General features: G+C 39.8%; 1 protein-coding gene across 16 annotated transcripts in view; it reads right to left on the bottom strand.

Annotated features, from left to right (window-relative positions):
- The window catches only part of Dennd1a (DENN domain containing 1A), a 545,127-nt gene that overhangs the window by 344,564 nt on the left and 184,817 nt on the right, over nucleotides 1-15,746 (bottom strand). For 14 of the 16 annotated variants that reach the window (XM_075986076.1, XM_075986082.1, XM_075986085.1 and 11 more), the window contains one exon: nucleotides 11,692-11,811. The exons of the other annotated variants lie outside the window; for them this stretch is intronic. In XM_075986076.1, the coding sequence (XP_075842191.1) occupies nucleotides 11,692-11,811 (120 nt within the window). The remainder of the gene's footprint in view (nucleotides 1-11,691; nucleotides 11,812-15,746) is intronic. 16 annotated transcript variants of the gene reach the window in all.

Below are 15,746 nucleotides of genomic sequence, written 5' to 3'. Positions count from 1 at the left end.
ACAGACTTATTCATAACTGTTCTCAAAGTTGTTGTTTGAAATTTAGTATTAACAGCTGTGTGATGGTGGTGCACACCTATTCCCAGCACTCAGGAGACAAAGGCATGTAGATCTCTGTAAGTTCAAGGCCAGACTGATTTTACAGAATGAGTTCCAGGGTTACACAGAGAAACGCTGTCTTAGAAAAAGTTTTAGTATCACTGATCACCAAGCAACTTGTTAAATAACTATCTCGTGAAAAAAAAATCCTTCTGTGGCAAAAAATAGTCAATTATGATAGCATATGTATAATGCATTTGATGCTACAGTGACATGAGTATTAATGAGACTTGTTCATACAACTGAACTTTTCAAAGTTTTTGTTTATTTTGTTTTTTAATAAGCACAGGCTATATAACAAGATTCTATCTCAAAAAAAAAAAAAAAAACTAACACAGGCAGTTGTGGCTCACGTCTTTAATTCCAGCACTAGGGAGGCAGAGATGGATGGATCTCAGTGAGTTCAAGGTCACTCTGCTCTAACAAGTAAGTTCCAACAGTCAAGTGTAAACAGAGACTGTGTGTTGGCTTCCTGGTCAACCAGACCCAAATAATCATACAGAAACTATATTAATTATAACCCTGTTTGACCTATTAGCTCAGGCTTCTTATTAACTAACTCTTACATCCTAAAGTAACCCATTTCTATTATTTTATATTTTACCATGAAGCTTGTGGTTTGTTACCTCTTGCTTCTTGAGTGGCTACATGGTGTCTCCCCAACTGTACATTCTTTCTTTCTTTCTTTATCCCTGCTTGGATTTCTTGCCTTGCTATATTCTGCCCGGCCATAGGCCAAAGCAGCTTCTTTATTAGCCAATGGCAATAAACACATTCACAGCATACAAAAGGGAATCCCACATCAGCAGGCTACACAGAGAAATTGGGGCTCAAAAAAACAAAAACAAAACCGAACAACAAAACTCCTGAGCCTTCATGGGAGTAATATTCTAGCAAGAGGGACAAAACCTAAATGTAAACCAAGTGAAGTATATTTTCTAAGGGCTATCTATGAAGCTCTGATTCTGAAATTAAATTTCAGTTTTGTGATATGATAAACTAGCTCTTTGTAGGCACAATGCCCTCACTCAAAATTAAATCTCTAGCAGACTCAAAGGAGCACTCACTCCCTTAGAGCTGTAATTAATATGAAATGACTTAAGTAATAGGAACTATACTTCTGCCAGTAAGTATTTTGCTTTCATTCTTTTAAATAATTAGAGTCATCCTTTCATTTCAAGGCTTGCCCTTTCCTTCCTTTCCAGATGCATCCCCCTTTTTCTGAATGGTAGATACACAGTTCCTCAGTCAAATACTACTCTACAAGTTGGAGATTAAGACACAGTCCTCACCTATGAAGAGTTGACTGTACAATTGGAAAATGATAAAAGAGCAACAATTATACATAGAAACCTTAAGTATGTCAAGTATGAAAGGTGTTTAGAGGAAGGAACTATGATCTCTGCCTAGAGAAAACTGCTCTGAGAGGATGGGGAGATATGTGAATGGAAAGATGTACAGTGGCTCATAGACACTATAATATGTAACATTGGTAAAACAGTCAGAGAGAAAATGACCCTAAAAAGTGAAAATTATTAACAGTAGAGGCTGTGTCCACAGAGCCAACATCACAGGGAGCGGCATTTCTCAGGAGAGAAATGGAAGGTAAAAGTAAATATGGTTTATGCACATATTTAAGTCACAGCACTGAGCACACTGCAACCTGTGGCTAGGCATAAGGCTTACTCAAAGAAAATAGTATCAAGAATAGTATCTGAGTTAGCAGCTTCTGTCTCTAGGCAACTCTCCCTACTGGACATGGTACTAATAGCAGTGTTCTCAAACTAACACAGAGGAGGTGCTATTGTATGTCCTTTACTTATGTATAAACTGTACATCGTCATTTTTCTATTCTCATTAAACTCCTACATAACCTGTCCCAAAATTCGTATGAAATCCTTTATATTTTAGGAGCTCAGAAGATGGCAAAGTTGACAAAGTGCCAGCTGCTTAAATAGGACAACCTGAGTTTGGATCCCCAGTATTCACACAAAACTCCAGCATGGCAGAAACTTTCTGTAATCTCAGCACTTGGGGGACAGAAATAGGTGGATCCTTGTCTAGCCAGCCTAGCAAGGCAAAAAGCTCCAGGTTCAATGAGAGGTCTTTTCTTTTAACAAAACACAGAAAAGCAATCCAGGAAGAGACTCAAATTGACCTATGGTTTCTACAAGACTATATAAACACATGTCCAAACCATCTGTATGAACACATACATACAATCAAGTACAAACACTATACAAAAAACTCACATATTTTTAGTGATTCAGTTTTTAAAATTCATTTTGAACTATGTGTATGTGTCTCTTTATGGGTGTATGTGCATATGAATGCAGATACCCTCTAAAACCATAGATATCAGATCTCCCTGAAGCTAGACTAATGAGTACTTGTGAACCCCAGACATGGATACTAAAAGTGGAATCTGGGTTCTATGCAACAGCAATTACACACTTTAACCATTTTTCCAGCTCCACATCCACACCCCTCCCTAGAGAATTTCACTAACTGGTAAGATGGCTCAGCAAGTTAAGGCACTTGATGCCAAGCCTGATGACTTCCATTTGATTCCTAGAACCTACATAGTAGAATAAGAGAACTAATTCCTACAAGATGCCCTCTGACCTCTGTGTCCATATTTATATACACATGTGCACACATAAAATAAATAAGTATAATAAAGGTATTTTTAAAATACCATTTCTAACCACAACTGTGAACTTTCCGCATTAGCAAGTCAACAGAAACAAGACATCCAGCCTTTGAACACTCCATGTATTATTTATTGCACATTATCTCTCTAGCCAGTCTGGAGGACTTCCTTCAAAGAATTAGATAAGCATTCAGTTAAAGGCTGGCAAATGAAGGGCTTATACCACCAGATTTTTCTTCATGGTTCCAAGATAGAAAACAAAACAATTGCTGCTGCTTTAATTCTAAATGACAACAGGGTCCTCTAGAAGAATAGAACTTATAGAATGAATATCCATAGAAAGGGAATTCATTAAGTGGTTTACAGGCTGTGGTCCAGCTAATCCAACAATGGCTGTCCACCAACAGGCAGTCCAAAGAATCCAATAGTTGTTCAATCCATGAGGCTGGATGTCTCAGTTGGTCTTCAGTATATGCCGGAACCTGGAAGAAGTTGGCTTTAATGCCACTGAAAGAATGGGCTTGCTAGTGAGGACAAGAGCAAGCAAAGAAGAGAGAGCAAGCTTCCTTCTTCTGTGTCCTTTATATAGACTGTCAACAAAGGTGTAGCTCAGATTAATGGTGGATCTTCCTGCCTCAAACAATCTGGATTAGAAGTGGGACCCTACTTTAAAAGACTTAATGAAGAAAAAGTGTCTCACACGTATGCCCAGTCATTTGAGTTTTTGTTGACAACCAAGAATAGCCATTATAAGACCACCCCTTATTAACTTGACTCATAATCATATTTCCTTATGTCATGTTTAATTTCCAACCAAAAACAATAACCATAGTTATGCCTAACATGATATAATTATCCTTTCTAGAACCACAAATGCATTATAAACTTAGAAAAGGTGGCAATGTCCCTTGAGGGACATTCTTTTAGTATCTCAAACTTAAATATAACCACTGGTAGTCTCTTAATTGATGCTACATACATGATAAAGAAATAGAAGAAAGAAAATACAAATATCTGTACAAGCACATTATTAACAAAATACGACAGAAATGCTCATAACAAGTATAATCCCTTTCTGCTATGGATCAAGAGGCCTTAGTTGGCATTTACAACTGCCCTTCTCTACTATCTATTCTATATTTCCTCTACTCTCAGCAAGCACCTTAGTAGGTCTTGGCTCTTTTCCTAAAGGAGTGACCCCTACCTTCATTCCTGAAGGGTCTGTGCCCTTTATCATCTTGGATGGATTAGGTTGTTGTAGTTTTGCATTGACTTTAATCACAGCATATGGTAACACCAAGAGAAGCTCTAAAGTATCTCCTGCACTCCAGACATAATCTCCTTTACCTCCATTATGGAGAAGCAATACATTTTCCTTCAGTAATTTGAATCAATCACTGACCTCCTAACACTGTTATTCCTTTCTTAATGGTATCAGAAGTCCAAAGAGACCAAAGGGAAGTCTAACCTTCCAGTTCAATGGAATGTTTCCTGTATCTCTTGGTGGGAGCACTCCCTCCTCTAGGACCAAAACTTCTGGGCCAGGAGAACTTAAGGCCACAGGAACAAGAAGCAACAATTTTCTTACTGGAACTGGCACAGGAACTACTCACTGCCTTTCCCACATCGATTCTTGGACCCATTGATTCTGGCAATGAGAAAGACGGATGCAAAGCCTTCTGAGAACCCTGCCCCAGACCTTCAGGCTGCTGTCATATAACTGGTGCTGTAACTGTGTCTTAAAAGGCCAGCTGTTGGGAGCTGGAGAGGTGGCTCAGAGGTTAAGAGCACTGACTATTCTGCCAGAAAATCTGGGTTCGATTCCCAGCACTCATATGGTGCCTCAACAGTGTCTGTAACTCCAGTTCCAGAGACTCCAATACCTCTTCTGGCCTTTTGGGCACTGTCTACACATGTGATAAACAGACAGACAGACATACATGCAGGCCAAACACTTATACACTTAAAAATAATAATAAATTAAAAGGCCAGCTGTTTTAGGATGGTGGGAACATGGTAAGACCAGTGGATTCCATGATCCTGTGCCCACTGTCACACTTCTCTGCTGTGAAGTTGAGTTCCTTGCTTAGAAATAAATAATACTGTGTGGAATACCATGAGAGTAGATAAGGCATTCTGTAAGTCCACAGGTAGTAGTTTGGTGAGAAAAAGTATGTGCAATAAAAGTAAATCCATAACCAGAACAAGTATATACTCCAGTAAGGACAAAGTACTGTCTTTTCTACTGAGGAAGTGGTCCAATGTGTCAACCTGCTACCAGGTTGCTGGCTGGTCACCCCATAAAATGGTGCCATATCTAGGGCTCAATGTTGGTCTCTGTTGGTAGATCTAGCACTCAACAGAAGCTGTAGCCAGGTCAGTCTTGGTGAATGGCAGTCCATGTTTTCAAGCCCATCTCTGCCACCATGGCCACTTTATTCATGAGCCCATTGGGCAATGACAGAGATGGCTGGTAAAAAGGCTGACTATGCAGAGAATGGGTGATCCTATCTACTTGACTACTGAATTCTTCCTCAGTTGAAGTCACATTTTGATGAGCATTTACATGGGACACAAGTATGTGGTGTCCTTTACCCATTTATAGAACTAACCACATACTTCTTCCTCGGATGTCTTTCTCACCAATTTTCCAGTCATTTTCTTTCCAAGATTCTGACCATTCATTCATCCATTGGCTACAGTACATTAAACAGTGAACAATTATAATCTTGCTATTTATCCTTTCAAATAAAAATATGACCATGTGTACTGCCTGAAGTTCTGCCCATTGTGAAGATTTCTCTTTGCCAGTATCTTTCAGGATTGTCCCAGAAAGGAGTCACAATGCTGCAGATGTACAACTCTGGGTGGTGCCTGCATAACATACATAACCATCAGTAAACCTGGCCCTAGTCTTCTCTTCTTCGGTCAACTGATCTTAGAGAAGACCCCATGAGGTTACAGGAGCATGCTTGGCAGCAGACAGCATTGTAGTGGGAATAGGAACCATGGGCATTTGGGCAACTTCTTCACATAACTTTCTTGTGCCTACAGGACATGCATGGGCCCAATCTCATATATAAAATATCCATTTGATGATAGACTGCTATTGTGTAGGTCCTACTTTATGACTTGGTGGTTCAGATAATACCCAGTTCATAGTGGGCAACTCAGGTCACATGGTAACTTGGTAGCCCATTGTCAAACATTCAGTTTCCATTAAAGCCCAAGAGCAAGCCAAAAGCTGTCCCTCAAGGGGAGAACAGCTGTCTGCAGATGATGGTACAGCTATGTTCCAAAATCCCAAAGGTCTCTTCTGTGATTCACCTATGGGGCCCTGCCAAACACTCCAAACAGCATCCCTATCTATGACTGACACCTTAAGTACCATTGGGTCTGCTGGATTAAATGGTCCAAGGAGTAGATCAGCCTGCATAGCAGCCTGTATCTGTTGAAGGGCTGTCAACTGTTTCAAGCCCTACACAAAGTTAGCAGCTTTTTATATACCAAGTTACTTGGTGTATGGGTCAGAGTAACACCCAAGCGAGGAATGTGCTGTCTTCAGAATCCAAATAGTCTTACTAAATGCTGTGCTCTTTGAGATAAGAGGAGCCAGGTACAATAACTTATCCTTCACCTTACAAGGAATATTTCCTTATGCGCCACACTCCACTGTACACTTAAGAATTTCCGTGAGGTCCTTCAATTTTGATTGGATTTATTTCCCATTCTTTGATGTGCAAATGTGTTACCAACAAGTCCAAAGTGGTTGCTACCTTCTCCTCACTTGGTTGAATCAGCATAAGGTTGTCAAGATAGGGGGTGCACCAATGTGGGATTTTGTGGAAGAGAGACAATCAAGATCCCTTCTAACTTAGTTATGACACAGAGCAGGAGAGTTAATCTGTAAAAGCTAGATCAATAGCTGTATACCATACACCAGTAGATGTGTTAATCTGCTCAAGTAAGCATACCACATATGGTACAGCAGCTGCAATTGGAGTCACTACTTGATGGAGTTCTTGGTAGTAAACTGTCATTCTTCATGACCGATCTGACTTCTGCACTGGACAGGCAGGAGAGGTAAAGGGAGATGTGGTAGGAACCACCACCCCTGCATCTTTTAAGTCCTTGATGGTGGTACTAATTTCTGCAATTGCTCCAGGGATGTGAAACTGTTTTTGATTTACTATTTTCCCTGGCAGAGGCAACTCTAAAGTCTTTCATTTGGTCTCTCCAACCATAGTAGCCCTCACTCTGGAGGTTAGGGAACCAATGTGAGAATTCTGCCAACTTCTAAATATATCTCTATCACAGTTACTTTCTGGGACTGGGAAAATAAGTACATAGTGAGTTCAGAAACCTACTGAACCTAATGTGAGTAGAACATCAGCCAAAACTCCATAAGCTCTTACTTTCATTGGAGGGCCACAGTGTTTCTTGGGATATTCCGGGACCAGTGCTAATTCAGTATCCAAAAACCCTAGAAAATCTGATTTTTTTTTCCTTTCCCCCAGTGTATGGTTACCCTTATAAAAAGGCCATTGGTCCCTCTGGAGAAGAAATGTAGAAAGGCTAACAGTCAAACTCTTCAGGGGAAGCTGGCCATCCCTTCATTAACGGGGTTCTGAGTCTGCAAACCGGATCAAGACTGGAAATTCATTCACAGGCCAAGATTCCTTTTTGTCATGATCCAACAGAGCCTTTCATATGTGCGATATTTTTTCCACTTACATAGATTAAACAAAAACACAATAAGCTTCTTATCTATTTCATGCCTGGAAATATGTCCATATAAATCATGCCACCATAAAATCCACTGTGCCTTTGCTGACCATTACAGGTCAGGCCTTTATGAACACTGCTCTGTCTATGCTGCCCATTGCAATAACTATGATCACCTTGCCTTTGGCAATTCACTACTGCAACCCGGCCCCTGCTACTTTGGGGTCCAATTAAACCCATTACATTTAATTAATCCAACTGAGCAGCAGCATCTCCAACCTTAAGGCCTGGAACATGGGAAAGGGTGACAATAAAACTCTTCAAATGTGCTGATGCCCCTCTCATAATTTTACATTAGTAAAGGGCATGTCTTCTGGGCCTTCCCTTTCCACAGTGGACCCACTCTAGCTTTCCTTAGTCTTAAAATCCTCTCATTAACAATAAGCCAAGGGACATCAGACATCTCTAACTCCTTTTCAGTAGCCCATCTTTTGACAAATGTTTCAGCCAACCATTCAGACTTTTGACATCCTATTTTTTTAACTAAGCAAGCTTTCGTATTAAACCTAAAATCTATACTCAGCCTGATCTAGTTTTATATTCCCTTCATCATTACCTCATACCCTTAAAGTCCATTCCCAAACATATTTCCCAGACTTCTGCTTGAATCAATTCACAAACTCATTAAGTTCTTTACAAGTGTTGCATACCGCCTCATGGACAACACTTTCTACCTCCCCTCTTGGAACCTGCTCAGCCTCAAGTCTTCTTACAGGTCTAGAGCAGTGGTCCTCGGCCTTCCTAATACTTCAACCCTTTAATATAGTTCTTCCCATTGTGGCAGACCCCAAACATAAAATTATTTTTATTGCTACTTCTTAAAGTGTAATTTTGTTATGAATCATAATGTAAATATAGAGACAGATGTTTGTCAAAGGGGTAGCAACCCATAGGTTGAGAACCACGAGTCTAGAGTAAACTATTGGTGGGCCCTGAAGGACATCAGTATTGTCTTGCCTGGCATCTTCTTCAGAGAACGTCACTGCTGGTTTAGCAGATGATGAAGGATTAATTTCTTGAGTCAAGGGTGGAAAAGGAAATATTTCAGAGGGTGGGAGTGGGAGTACATCTTTTGCTAATGGTAAAAAGACTACTTCCTCAGATGAGACAAGCTCTTGAGAATCTGAGGGTTTAAAGTTCTCAGCTCATTAAGGTTCTTTTATGTATCTCCAGCCCAAGTTACAGGATCCCATTCTTTACCAATTAATACCCTTACTTTAACTACCCACACCCTCCAAGGCTGGGACTTGAATTTTCACTCTAATTCAGCAAACCTTATAATGAGGGCTTCGGTTTGATTTTTCTGCTGGAGAAAGATCCTTTCCTAGGGCACACACAGAAAACTTTAGACTGTTTATGCAAATTTGGAGCCAGTCAATTTTATCACCAATTTGATTGTTATCTTTCACCATATTCTGAAATGTTAGAAGTCAGTTAATTTTTATCACTGAGCTTGTTCTTTTCCTTTATTAATTTATCTAGAGATGCTAAGAACAACCAACGAGCAGCATCATTTAACTTATTCTTTCACAAATTATCTTAAGTTTTATTTACAGAGTCAACTCTATTGCCTCTCACAATTGGTGAATCAGAAAAATCAAATGCATTCATTTCCTTAAGTTTGTAAAAGAGTTCATATCATTGGTTTTCAGTACTCTCCAAGCTCCTAGGAGAGGTTTCAGTAACTGCAGATATAGGCAAATTGGAAAGTCTATTCCAGATACTTTAAAAATTCATCCTTATACTTCTGTTGCTCTAGAACCATAGTCCTGGTACCACAATCTGCATTATACAGGGTTCTCTAGAAAAACAGAATGTAAGGAATGAATTTATACATAATAGAAAGGGAATTTGTTAGAATGGCTTACAAGCTGTGGTCCAGCTAGTCCAACAATGGCTGTCTACCAACAGCAGGTCTAAGAATCCAGTAGTTGTTCTGTCTACGAGGCTGCATGTCTCACCTGGTCTTAAATATATGCCAGAATCCTGTAGAAGTAGGCTCTAAGGCCAGTGAAGGAATAAACAGTGGGGGTAAATAGACAAAGAGAGCTTCCTTTATCTGGGCTTTTTAGCAGAAGGTGTGGCCAGATCAAAATTGTGTCTTTTCACCTTAAAAATAGGATTGAAAGTGTCTCTTCCTACCCCAAATGATTTAATTAAGAATCCCTCAAAGGTGTATCTAGCCATTTGGGAGTTATTTTCAGATGTAGTCAAGCTGACAACCACTAGCCACCACACTTGTCTTCTCACAGGCACAAAATCCCTGCTGAAATTATAAAATTGAACAGTAGAAACAAAGGAGTATGAATTTATTTATATACTTATTTGTTCATTTTTGGTGGTAGTGCTGGGGATCAAACATAGAGCCTATGTATTTAGGCAAGCCCTGCAACACTAAGCTACACAGTTAGCCCATTGAATTCACATTTTTAAATAAGTGGTTTCTCATTCCCAGAAATTTGCTAATGAATATTATAGTGCCAGAGTGCTTGGATGTGCACACAAAAACACACATATGTAAACACACACACAGATTCCAAACTGAAAAGAAAAAAACGTAACTCCCCAATATATAAGGAATAAATCTTTCATTTGTTTGTTTTTGTTTTGATACAAGGTCTCACTATGTAGCCTTGGCTGGCCTGGAGCTCAGGATGTATACCAGGCTGACCTCAAACTCAGAGATCTACCTGCTTCTGCTGGGATCAAGGTGTGTACCACCACAACCAACCCAGGACAATCCTTTCTACCAAAGTCAACCACCAGGACTAAGTTCTCACTCCTTCAAATGTACAATGTAGATATGCAGTATCTTGGTCAAGGCTGAAATACAACAGCTAGGAATGGAAGAGAAAATGATGTCCTCTAAATAAAAAATAAAACCAAAATTAAAAATAAATAAAGAGAAAGATGTATACCCAGTCTTAAGTAAACAACCACTACTACCCAAGTCTAGCTTCTGAGCAGACAGTACACAGCACTGGCTACTCAAGAACAGCTGCACACAGTCACTGCTCCAAAGCAGCCGCCCCACCCCTCCTGGGGGCTCTGTGCAGCAGGCATCTGGTGCCCAATCCAGAAATGCTAAGCTTGGTGATGAGGGGAGTTGACCTCATCAGCTAGGAAGGAAAATGCTGAGATCTGTGTTAGAAAAATGCAGAACTGTGGTCCACACTGACAAGAGCGAAGGAACTTCATCAGCTGGGCCCTTTTCTCCTAGTATGGCTTTGGGGAGTGAGTTATGTTGGGAAGGTCTTTTACTGGCTGAGAAGATTAACAAAGTGCAGAGACTATTAGAGCAGAGAACCATCCTTTCTGGACTCTACAGTGGGCCTGGCCTTTTACCCCTGGCCAGGCCCAAACACAGGGGCCCGGGTTTTGTCATGGGCACCTCCCTGCTCCCTGCAAGGTTGCTCCACAGCAGATAGAGAAAGGAGGCAGGCCCCCAACACCTACTTAAGAGAGGCAGATGGAGAGGAGAGTGTGTGGGATGCCTTTTACCTCCCCCTCAGGAGGCGCCCAGCAGGAGGCCAGAGAGCCAACAGCTCCAAAATCGGATTTCCACACATCCTCCCACCCCAGAATGTCTTACCCCTCTGGCAGGAGGAAACAGAGCATTAAGCAAGTATGGCTCTGGTGTGCAAGGGGATTTCGGCAGTCCTAAAGATATCTTCTCACACTTATGCACTTTTCTGGAACTTCCACAAGGGCAGCCAGGTTAGGAAGTTATTCAGACATTGACTCAAAGAGGGCAAGGCTGCTACTCCAAGGAGCATACAATCAGCGTCTGTAGGCTGTCCTGAACTAGACACATACTTTATTAATAATCTTACATACACAAAATGTCCACAGGGAAGCCTAACAGACTAATTTCTGACAGCTCCAGATAACAGCAGGAGGGACTGAAGCCCTGCTGACTCTCCAGTTTCCGCATACCACTCAGGAGCATTGGGGCCCTTCCCACCCAAGGGATGTGATACAAATAAATAAATACGATTATCTGCAGGACTTCAAGTGCAAGAACAACACCGCAAAGTCCTTCTCCTCAAGATCAGTGACTTCTGGGGAACAGATAGGACACCAAAACAACAGCTGGAAAACTTAATTACAGAAGGACTGTGCAAAAGCTGACAACTGAAGCCCTTCTCTCTTACCTTAAGATACAGAAGCAGCTCTTGGCCCCTGAAGATAAGCGGCAGAACCCAAATCTCTGTTTGCTGTCAATGTCAGTGAGCACGAAAGTGAAGTGCTGGCCAACTTGGCTAACTGTGAGGCTGCAGTGAAGAAAGAACAAAGGGAGAAATGAATGTGTGCTCAGTTTCCAGATTATGTATCTAATCGCCGCAAGTCATTGAGCCTGCTACATTTCCTTTGTGAACCTTTATAAATGATCTTAGGATTTACACACTTCAAGGGAGCAGACAAGAAAGTAAAGGGAAATGAAAGGGAGGGAAGACAGGAGGAAGCAAGGACAGGGGAGAGGGGAAGAAGGAAATGGAGAGGAAAGAGGAAGGAGAGGAAGAAAAGGAGAGAAAGAAGCCAATTCTAATGACTATGAGAAATCAAAACCATCAACAATTTCCAACACCCTTGACTGAGGCTGGGCTTCAGGTAGTTAGGTCAATGGGCCATAGAAGCACTCTATACTTCTAGTGTATAAAGGAAGAAAGCGCAACAAGGTGAGCGGCAAAAGCCTGTTTCTTAATCATCTCTGTGACTCCAATGACCACAACACCAGCTCACTGTCATCAATGGCGTTCAATTTCTACCACGCACAAGCTACGGTTATTCAAATACCTAATGGCACCATTTCATTTGTTCTCACAATAATTTTGGAATTTCAGTAATGTTCACATTTTACAAAAAAGGACACTGTAATGCCAAAATGTTAAGTTTGTTCAAGGAACTAAAAATTAAAGCAATGTTTCAAGTGATTAAAAAGCCAAAAACCCTTGTATTAGTACAAAATATACTAACTACACATAAAAGTAATACAGAGTAGAAATTGTCTAATAAATAATTTTAAAGCATATTAATAACCAGATTAATCTAAAACTCTTAAAAGTTACAAAATGCTTCAAAATGCACAATTTTTATTAGTTTACCAGTTATCCTATATCTCACACTTTTAAAAATGTAAACATTTAAAATTCTAATATGTAAGTTTACACTAACATAATGTTTAGAATTTGATAGTGAATTAACCCAAGGAATTCAACAATGTGTATGTATCATTTACTATATTTCATAAAGTGTGCTTGAGTTGATAAGATACTAGCTTGCTAAAATAGTCAAACTGATGTTAAGGTTCCAATTGTCAGTAGAAATGAAAAATCATTCTTAACAAGCCTTTGCCAAAGGAAGAATTTTATTGTCTTTGGGTAGGCTATGAATTAAAATTTAAAATATAGATTAGACTTTCTTTCTAATGTTCCCTTATACAAATCACAAAAGAAAAGTAAAATTAAACAGATTTTCAAGGTATCCAAGCACAAAGGTCAAGGACCTTGCCTAGTTATATTTAAGGAAACAATTCTATCCCTTGGAGAGTGCTTCAAGCACAGGAAAATGGCTCCAAAAAACAAGGAAGTGTTCCACTCTCCTTATTTAACTAGGAAGGTGAACAAAAACAAAGCGGCAGTTTCAAAATAATGTGGTAATAAAGCAGGTGCAAGAAATGCTATCTCCCACCTTACAGCCAGGGGAAGGAACACATTTCCATAAAAGTTATAGAGCTGTCAAGGGGACACCAAATGCTACCTTCTTATGGCTGTTATGTTTTATCTATAAAGCTTGGACACTGTGTTACTATGGTGATTTAATACTATGTTTTAAAGGGGGATTATATGATTAATTTTAACAAGGTTGAGAACTGAAGATGTGTGAGAAACAGGATTCCAGCTCACATAATTAAAGTGATCCAGGAGAAAAGTGAGCCTTAGTGGGGGAGAAGAAGTCTGTTTTTATTAAAATACTTAAAGCAACAGGTTTTCTAAATCCAAGACACAAATAAGGTCATGCTTCTGTGAGATGTTACTATGTGATCCAACTGATTGTGATTCATTATTTTGCTTTGGGTTTGACTTTAGTCTTCAAATGTGCATAATGAAAACTAGAGAAGATAGGGCTGGATGATTCCTAGGAAGGATCCTGGATGACAATGACTTGACCTGCAACGTGACTGCCATCAATGCCCAATTCTTCACACTATCATTAAAAATTATTCTTTTAGAAAAGCATGCATAACTACAGTTGAAGCTCAAAAAAAAAAAAAAAGATTCTTTGCTCACTGGCTTGGTGCAAAGCACAGCTCAACCTGACTCTTAGCAAGTTTCTTAAAACTAGTTTTCAGAGCTTCAATTTCTTCACATGGAATAATTAAAAGAAGCTATCACTCAACCCCAAGTATGCTTTGGGAACCAGTGGGATAAACATTTATTTTTAAAAGGCCAGTCTTTAGTAGGAATAATTAATAGAAGGTGGGAGACAAGCTGCTACCAACTGATTGAAGATAAAATTCACAGAAAGGTTATAATTTAGAGTCTGCCTGACCAACTCAGCTTCCTAACTTCTGAGCACAAGTAGTTATTTTGCCTCATTTCTTTCTATAAGAGTAGTCCTCTGGGGAACCAAGTGATTCAAGTTTGCATTAAAATGAATGATTCTTTTTGGGATGTTGCAGTTTAGAAGAAGACACTTATTATTCTCAATTGAGTCACCTTTTTAGTTCCTAGAAGGGTTGAAGTCAGGTCATCAAAAACACAAAAGCGGTTGACTCATTTTTTTTTCTCCCCTTGGACAATGTTCAATAAACTAAGCCTATCATGGGGCAGTCAAACAGAGGTTAAGTTAAAGGATTCTGAATCTCGAAGGAATGTATCACTCACTCCACTAGCTATGGGAGCTTTCACTATTTTTCCATTTAAAAATGACTGGGGTCTGTTTCTTCAAAAGCTACAGTTTATTTCCTTTAATATCAGCAACCATAATTCCTACAAGAACCAGCTATTTCACAATGGTTAAAGCAAAAGGAACCATAGGAATCATGTAATCCAATTTTCTTGTTTTATGGGTGGGAAAACTGAGGCTTAGGGTTTTGTTTTGTTTTTCAAACTAGGGCTAGGGCAAAAATCCAAGCCAACTTCTGGTTCAATGTCCTTTCCATCTTGCCATGCTGTTCTAAACACAAGCCCAGCCCCCCCCCCCCGAAATCTCACCTCAGGTTAAGGAACTAAACTATGAGAAGAACACAAGCAGACTGTGCTTCTCATTAAGCTCCAGACAGCACATTTGAGTACCTACAGAAATAAGCGCAGTTGACCAAGACCAGGATACTGATTACCCTTAAATACTTAGGTACAGTTGAATGAGAATACAAAACTAGGGAATAGATCAAGAACTAAGCCCATACTAACCTTCATGCTACTCTCTAAATGCTCGTCAGCTATTCAAGCTTCTCACCTTATTTTGTTTAATATTGAAGTTGCTTATAGGTTTGGCGCAAAAACAGCATGAAGTTTGAGGTTTGAGTCAAGTCTTTCGATAAGAAATGAGATTTTTTTTACATATAAGTAAGCTTACTCATTTTGAACACTGAGCTGTAACTACACAAGGTATGTGCTGGAAACATATGCTGAACAACAAAACAGAGATCTTGCCACTCACATGGCTGATTACCTAATTGAACAGCAGTTTCTCAGGAATGACAAAATTGATTCAAAGGATAAGATGGAATGGTCACACCAGGCACAAGAAACTGATTATTTCTAGCAAAGGAAAAAGCTATGCAAAGACCATGGGGGTTGAAAGGAGTTGGGCACATGCAGGAATGAAAAGGATACCGGGAGCACCTAAATAAAGCACAAGACATGAACATGAACAGTAAGACCACATGAATTGCTACATAAAGTGAGCACCAGGCCATGCAGAATACCTCATACACAAGTCATGATAAGGCATTTGCTCTTTTGGGTGGGTATGGGGTATTTGGAGTAATGAGAGGGCACTGAATACTTCTCATAAAAAGAAAAGCATTCATCTCAAATATCTAAAAGATGTTAAGTACAGCACACTAGTTAGAAAATCCACGGGAATGTTTGAGTTGGAAGCATAAATTCAGAAGTCATCTGAATACGGGTGGTGCTGAACACTCCAGAAATGATGAGGTCAACCTAGAAAAAGAGTCCAGAGAGACAATCATCCAGAACTC

This window comes from Microtus pennsylvanicus, chromosome 9, assembly GCF_037038515.1.
Source record: "Microtus pennsylvanicus isolate mMicPen1 chromosome 9, mMicPen1.hap1, whole genome shotgun sequence".
Lineage (NCBI taxonomy): Eukaryota > Metazoa > Chordata > Mammalia > Rodentia > Cricetidae > Microtus > Microtus pennsylvanicus.
Note: the sequence above shows the minus strand (reverse complement) of the source record. Positions and strands in the feature narration are given on the sequence as shown.